The sequence below is a fragment of the Lissotriton vulgaris genome, chromosome 1_2, assembly GCF_964263255.1.
Source record: "Lissotriton vulgaris chromosome 1_2, aLisVul1.2, whole genome shotgun sequence".
Taxonomy (NCBI): domain Eukaryota; kingdom Metazoa; phylum Chordata; class Amphibia; order Caudata; family Salamandridae; genus Lissotriton; species Lissotriton vulgaris.
This window is the reverse complement of record NC_141686.1, coordinates 227872760-227880878: the sequence shown is the minus strand read 5'-3', so window position 1 is coordinate 227880878 and position 8119 is coordinate 227872760. Positions and strand designations below refer to the sequence as shown.

General features: G+C 45.6%; 1 protein-coding gene across 1 annotated transcript; it reads left to right on the top strand.

Moving 5' to 3' along the window:
• The first annotated feature begins 6047 nt into the window (after positions 1 to 6047).
• LOC147735104 (olfactory receptor 1G1-like) lies at positions 6048 to 6986 on the top strand. The gene has a single exon (XM_086952627.1). It carries the CDS (start codon positions 6048 to 6050, stop codon positions 6984 to 6986), a length of 939 nt encoding a protein of 312 aa, XP_086808753.1.
• Positions 6987 to 8119: the final 1133 nt, after the last annotated feature.

Here is an 8119-nt window from a genome sequence, read left to right as displayed (position 1 = left end):
ACTGCCACCTTCTGGTTCAGCACTGTCACCCTCTGGTTCACCACTGCCACCCTCTGGTTAACCACTGTCACCCTCTGGTTCAGCACTGCCACCGTCTGGTTCACCACTGCCACCCTCTGGTTCATCACTGCCACCCTCTGGTTCACCACTGCCACCCTCTGGTTCATCACAGCACCCTCTGGTTCACCCCTGCCACCTTCTGGTACAGCACTGTCACCCTCTGGTTCACCACTGCCACCCTCTGGTTCACGACTGCCACCCTCTGGTTCATCACAACACCTCTGGTTCACACCTTCCACCCTCTGGTACAGCACTGTCACCCTCTGGTTCACCACTGCCACCCTCTGGTTCACGACTGCCACCCTCTGGTTCATCACAGCACCTCTGGTTCACCACTGCCACCCTCTGGTTAACCACTGTCACCCTCTGGTTCAGCACTGCCACCCTCTGGTACACCCCTGCCACCCTCTGGTTCACCGCTGCCACCCTCTGGTTCATCACAGCACCCTCTGGTTCACCCCTGCCACCCTCTGGTACAGCACTGTCACCCTCTGTTTCACCACTACCACTCTCTGGTTCACGACTGCCACCCTCTGGTTCATCACAGCACCTCTGGTTCACAACTGCCACCCTCTGGTTAACTACTGTCACCCTCTGGTTCAGCACTGCCACCCTCTGGTTCACCACTGTGACTCTCTGGTTCACCACTGCCACCCTCTGGTTCACCCATGCCACCCTCTGGTTCATCCCTGCCACCCTCTGGTTCAGCACTGCCACCCTCTGGTTCAGCATTGTCACCCTCTTGTTCACCGCTGCCACCCTCTGGTTCATCACTGTCACCCTCTGGTTCATCACTGCCACCCTCTGGTTCACCACTCCCACCCTCTACCGAAACCTTTTGTGACACAGCGTCAGCACAAAAGATGCGCCATGGTGCTGGGTATTAACAACGTGACGCATCTGAGAGATGCGACACGTTGTAAAGCCCTGCGCCATCAGGAGGCGTTCCGGCACAGGGGAGGGCGTTCCTGCGCTGGAACGCCTCCTAAAAGTGGCTGAGAGAAATCTACAAGAATTCACTCAGTCACGTTTAGGCCAATGCTGCATCAAAACCCTGCGCCTGCTTGAAGCGGGCACAAGTCTTGATGCAGCATTGGGGAGATAGGGCCCCCCAGAGCATTGCTGGAGCTGCGTCTCAAGCTTGACGCAGCTCCAGCAATGCGCTGCTTTTACGGCACAGATGCGTGATGCATCTGTGCCGTTTCTGCCACATGGTGCGCTGCATTGTAAATTCTGCGCTCCATGGGTGGCTGAGCTGCGGCGCACAATAACTGGCGCATCCTTGGGGATGCAACAGTTATTGTAAATCTGCCCCTATACATTTAGCCAATGAGGGAGCACTTACTGATTAGACAGTAGAAAGTACTCCAGTTGAGTAGAGGTATTGCACAAAAAGGTGGCATCTTCATGGACAAACACGCAGGGCGGGATTCATTCTGCCCAATGTTAGACTCGTTTTTGTGCCCTTCTGCCCTCTGTTAGACTCGTTTTCCCTTGTTTTTGTGCCCTTCTGTCCTCTGTTAGACTAGTTTTTCCCTTGTTTTTCTGCCCTTCTGCCCCCTGTTAGACTCGTTTTTTGTGCCCTTCTGCCCTCTGTTAGACTCATTTTTTCCTTATTTTTCTGCCCTCTGTTAAACTCGTTTTTTGTGTCCTTCTGCCCTCTGTTATTCCCTTGTTTTTGTGCCCTTCTGCCCTCTGTTAGACTCGTTTTTTGTGCCCTTATGCCCTCTGTTAGACTTGTTTTTCCCTTGTTTTTCTGCCCTTCTGTCCTCTGTTAGACTGTTTTTGTGCCCTTCTGCCCTCTGTTAGACTCGTTTTTCCCTTGTTTTTCTGCCCTTCTTCCATTTGTTAGACTGCTTTTTGTGCCTTTCTGCCCTCTGCATCACCACCTCATCACTCAGCGCTACCCCAGCATCACTCAGCACCACCACATTATAACTCAGCACCACCACATTATCACTCAGCACCACCACAGCACCACTCAGCGCCACCACTGCATCACTCAGCCCACCCACAGCATCACTCAGTGCCACCACATTATCACTCAGCACCACCACAGCACCACTCAGCACCACCACAGCATCACTCAGCACCACCACAGATTCACTCAGAACTACCACAGCACCAATCAGCACCACCATAGCACCACTCAGCGCCACCACAGCATCACTCAGCAGCACCACAGCATCACTCAGCACCACCACTTTATCACTCAGCACCACCACAGCACCACTCAGCACTACCCCAGCATCAATCTGCGCAACCATTTAACGACAACTGGTTCAAATATGTTCTCTCAATGTTTCAAACTTTATTAAAAATGTCACAAAAAGATGTTCATATTTCACTTCTATTCTTGGATTTTCGTCACAATAAAATACACTGAACATAATCTTCACAAAAGTTATTTACAAAAGTTTAAGCTAATGCCATTATAAATTAAAATCACTTTTATTTAAGTATTAAGTATTTACAAAAATTAAAAGCCATTGTAATTTGTAATATTAATACAGCTAAGTCACGTAAATACAAAACATGTTGCATTACAAATGCTATAGGTGTCACATTTGCGAAAGTTGTAACTATTGGCATTGTAAATGACAAAGCCATTAATTTCGCTATTTTCAAAACCAACACATAAATAAAAAAAATTGTCATTTACAAGACCAATAGCTCAAACTTTCCTAATGCAAGACCTATTGCATTGCAAATGCTTGTTTTTATATCTGTCAGTGCTTCCTGTTGAGGTTTAATTTTCGTGACAGGCGCCTCATTGCCTACTTGTAACTATTCTCTGACCCTGCTTCAAGGAGCAGAGCAGGGTCAGAGAATAGTTGCAAGTAGGCAACGAGGCGCCAGGAAGCTCTTACAGGCTTACAGCAGCAGGTGCCCAAGTTGAAGTTAATTTCTTTGTAACCCTTTTGTAAAAGGTTACAAAAAATTAGCTTCAACTTTTGCACCTGCTGCTGTAACCCTGTAAGTGCTTGGCTGAAAATTCGTACCCGCTGATTCGCGGATTTGACCGCGATTTCCCGAGATTCGCGGATTGCAAAATCGCAGAAAATCCGCAAATTCCGCGAGCGGAACGAATTTTCAACCCATGCTTAGCCGGTTATTTCTCTGCAAAAGGTATCAACTAAGGGTTTGTGGTGCTAGAGTCACCATCTTTTCAGCTTTCAGGATCAGGCAGACGTTTGTCAAAAGAACAATATTTCCAACACAATTTTGGCATTTGACTGGAGCATATTCTATTTTTGTAATTGTTTGTGTATTTTCAACCTCCTTCCAGTTTTTGGTAGAAATGGGTGTGAAAGCAATAATGGATCCCAAAGAACTATACATTTCTGAAAAGTAGAACAGTTTTGAATTCCGCAATGTGTCTATTGTGTAGATCCTTCAAGCTTTTTCTATTGAAACTAACAATTGAAATAAAAACATATTGAAATTGAGATGGAAAAAACAGCCATTTGTGCCAATGTTTTCAAATATAACTTCTTCTAAGTATGGCAGATTTTTGACATCACCACAGTATGTTTTGGGCCATTCCCTGTCACAGGCACATACCACACAAGTGAGGTACTATTTTCGTCTGGAGACTTGGGGCAATGCTGGTTGGAGGAATGCTGGTGGCTCCTCGCAGTTTCTAAAACGTTCCATCACAGAAATGTGATGAAAATGTTTTTTTTTTTACAAGTGTGAGGTTTCCAAGGGATTCTGGGTAACAGAACCTGGTGAGAGGCATACAAGTCACCCCATTGTGAATGCCCCTGGGAGTCCCATTTTATAAAATGTATAGGTTTGCTAGACTTCCCCCTAGGTACCGGCTTGTGCTAGGGCCCAAAGTCCATAGCTAAGAGCATTGCAAAAAAAGTTCAGTGCCTAGTGGGCTTTATGCAGTCCTGTGGTGAGGCATATTGGGGGCTATTGCTCAGATATGCCCCAAAGAGGGGCAAAAGGACGTGGCCATTTTTTTGTGGGTTGGGGCATTAGCGTGCCAATTCTGGACAGCCACCACTCCTACGTATAAAAAAACAGCATAATCCCTGGCGCCTTGTGGACTTTCTGCCCCTGGGGCAGATAAATGGCCATTGCCCCGATCTGTCCCTCGTGAGAGACGCGAAAGATTGTGGCTAATTTTTGTGATGGTGGGGGGACTGCCCCATTCTAGGCAGCCCACACTCATATGTATAATAATAAAAAAAATCCCTGATGCCTAGTTTGTTTTCTGCCACCGGGAGCAGATAAGGGGCTACTGCCCCATCTGGCTCGGGGGCGGGGGGGCAGAAAGACTGGAAATGTTTATTCGGGTGGGGGCATTACCATGGCCAGTCTTGGCAGTCCCCACCCCTACGTGCTGTTGCTCCTATGTGCCTCCCAGTGGGTGGAGGAGATAGCTTGTGGCAATTGTTTTGGGCAGTCACCACTTCTACATATAAACAAATAATCCCCTGTGCACTAGGCACCACAAACTATCCGTGGTGGCTAGTGGGCCTTCTGCCCCCAGGGGGGAAGATAAGGGGCTATGGTACCCATCTGCCTCCTCGGAGGGGCAGAACGACTTTGGCATTTCATTGGGGGTGGGGACATTGGCATGACCATTCTGGGCAGCCTGACCTGTGCATAAAAAAACCAAAATAAATCCCTGGTGCCTAGTGGCCTTTCTGCCCTGTGGGGACAGATCAGGGGCTATTGCCCCGTCTTCCTCCTGGGGGTTAGAAAGACTGTGATGACTGTTTTTGGGGTGGGGACATTGACAGGGCCGATCCTGGCACACCCTCCCCTAGGACCTAATCCCTGGTGCCTAGTGGGCTTTATGCTCCCCGCCCAGTAGGGCAGATCAGGAGCTATTGCCCCCATCTGCCTCCTGGGGGGACATAAAGACTTTTGCATGTTTTTTGGGGGGAAGGGTGGAGGCATTGGCATGCCCAATCTGAGCAGCCCCAACCCTGACCTATAAAATAATCCCTGGTGTCTACAGTGTATATGCCCATTTTCAATGGGGAGGAGCAAAGACCCTTGCCCCAGGGGCTGCTCACCTCCCCCTGGTGCCTAGTGGATGCATCAATGCTTGGGGATCACTCACCTGGCGCACACCCCAAGAAAGGATCCACTAGGGAGTGCAGGTGTTTCGGTGCTCAGGGGGCTGAGATAGCCCCATGAGCACCGAAACTGTGAAACTGAAACTAAGGAATGACGTCAATGTGCCATGCGCACAATCATCATTGCATTTAAAATAAAAAAAGGCCTCTGGAGGTTGGCAAAGCTCTTCCCCACCTCTTGAAGTCAAAGAAAATTCAAGAAATAAAGTGCCAACGTGTACATGACGGAAAGTTAAGAAGTTAAGCAAGAAATTTTTTTTTTTTTGGGCAAAAGACACTGAAAACATTGAAAGGTCCCTTCTTTTAATACAGTCACTCCAACACCGAATATGCTAAATGTATGTTCTGAAGTACTCCAACACCATGACTGTTCCGGATCAGAAAAATTTTAAAGAATTTTTTTTAAAAAAAACATTCAGCTACATCAGGGAAATTATGCCTTCATCCTGGGCTTTGAGGGCTTGTCATGGAAGAGTGAGAATACCGACCCATCGGCCAAATACCTAAGCCTATTTTGCATGCTCAAATGTTCATCATTGATTTTTTTGCCAGGAGGAGTAGGAAGACAGTATTGCTAAAAAAAAGGGCTATGAACCCCTTTGTCAACTCTTTAGGAACGCAAAGAAGCCCTTCCCTAATTTGAAAGGTTTTAATATCATGGAAAAATTATTTCTACTATGCCCGATTATCAGTTATGAGCCAAAACCTTTTTATGGTCATTACTTCGCAAGTTTATTTCTCTTTTCCATATACTGCAACTGTAATCGTATCAGCTCTCACATGTGACCCTATCTTTGCTGATGTCTTGGTTACGGTGAACTGTTACGGTGAACTGTTCTCATATCATGTATTTGTTTTGATTGTGCAGGTAACACCAAAACATGCTAAATGGAAATGAAGAATTACACAGATGTGACAGAATTCTTTCTCCTAAGCCTCTCACAAAATCCAAAGATGGAAATGTTCCTTTTTGGTCTTTTTCTTGTAATCTACCTGGCAACTTTGTTTGGAAATGCCATCATAATTTCAGCTGTATGGGCAGATATCCACCTGCACACACCCATGTACTTCTTTTTAAGTAACCTGTCATTCCTAGATTTATCCTACTCATCTGTCACAGTACCCAAGATGTTGGCAGACTTCCACAAGCAGAGAAAGGCCATCTCATTTGCCGGTTGCCTCACCCAGCTGTACTTTTTCATGTTCTTTGTCTGTGCAGAAAGTTTTCTTCTGGCTGCAATGGCATATGACCGCTATGTTGCTGTGTGCAAGCCTTTGCGTTACTCTTCCATTATGGGCAGCAGTGTTTGTATCCAGTTGGCAGTCGGGTCCTGGGTCTGCGGCCTCCTCTATTCTTTGGTTCACACAATCTATGCAACAAAGCTACTCTTCTGTGGTCCCAACAGCATTAGCAGATACTTTTGCGATGTGCCCCCATTGTTCAAACTGTCCTGCACTGACCCCTTCTTTCATTTCCTGGTATTTCTCATCACAGGGGGCTTGATTGGTCTGTTTTCTGCTTCGGTCAAAGTTTTCTCATACTCCCGTATCGTTTCTGATATCCTAAAAATACACTCAGCAGAGGGACGGATGAAGGCTTTCTCCACCTGTGGCTCCCACATCACTGTGGTAACCGTTTTCTATGGGACACTGTTCTTTGCTTATTTCCATGCTGAGGCCACTGTGTCTGAAGAGAAAGAGGCACTTATAGCTGTCTTCTATACGGTGGTGACACCATTACTTAACCCAATGATTTATGGTCTCAGGAATAAAGAGATGAAAAGGGCAATTAAGTATATTGTAAGGAGGAAAACAGTCCTCTTTTAAATGTTGGCTGAGGACCATTGTGTCACCAATGCTGACAGTTATAAAAGAATGATCATTACACAAGTACAAGAAGTATATCAAGCATACTGACATTATTTTGAAGACTTGCATTCATTATGCATATTCAGAATTGTCTCTTTTCTAATTAGCAGTGCATGTTCATATTTGCTCCATCAAACATTATTTCCAGCTGCATGTTTAATTTACCCAATTACTTAGTACTCATTGGTATATTTTTAAAAGTGCCCTTTTAATCATTAATCAGTAGTACATGTTCAGATTTGCAACAAAATGTATGATAAGATGTGCCATGCAACATATGTATATATGCCATCACTACTTTGTCACATTGGCACCACCACTCACTAATCATTAATACTTGTTCACATGTGTCCCATTGCACAGTAATCAATTTTTCATGGTCAGATTCATGCTGCGTATACTGGTGGTTACTAGATTTCCCTCACGAGTCAAATGCAAATGCTTGATGAAAGGGTTTCAATGGTTTTGCATTTGACTAGTGAGGGACATCTAGTAACGACTAGTGGAACTGCAGCTTGATGTAAGAATAGTTTCAATGCTTTGCATTTGACTCGTGAGGGACATATAGTAATGACTAGGTGAACTGCAGTTCTTTGTAGAATTATTTGATATTGTATACTATAATATTCACTGCCCATTGCTAATCTCGTCCCATAATGCTTTTAAGGGCCTTTGATTGGGATTGTTTTTTTGCCAATAACTGTGCTTGGGGTGGTCCTAAGAGAATGGGACCACCACTGAAGTTCAACAAAATGTGCATTTTGTTTATGCTCTTTGTGTTCAAGGCATCTGCCTGGTTGTCTCCCTAGGTTAGGGGGACCCCAAAATCTTCAGCTCTCTCATTGCCTAATGTTTTCATTGTAAAAGTTCACTTTTGTGAATTGGTTAAATGCTTTTAAGAATGTAATTTGTTTTACACTGGTCTACTACAACAATACCTGGTAGATGCCATGCTAGGGAGTGGGAGGATACTTTAACATACAGTCAGTACAATCCTGTCTTAACCATCAGCTGCAGTCCTAAAGACAGAGGGCAGTACTCAGAACTCGGCGAACGGGTTACTCTATCAATATTTGACAGATATCTACTGT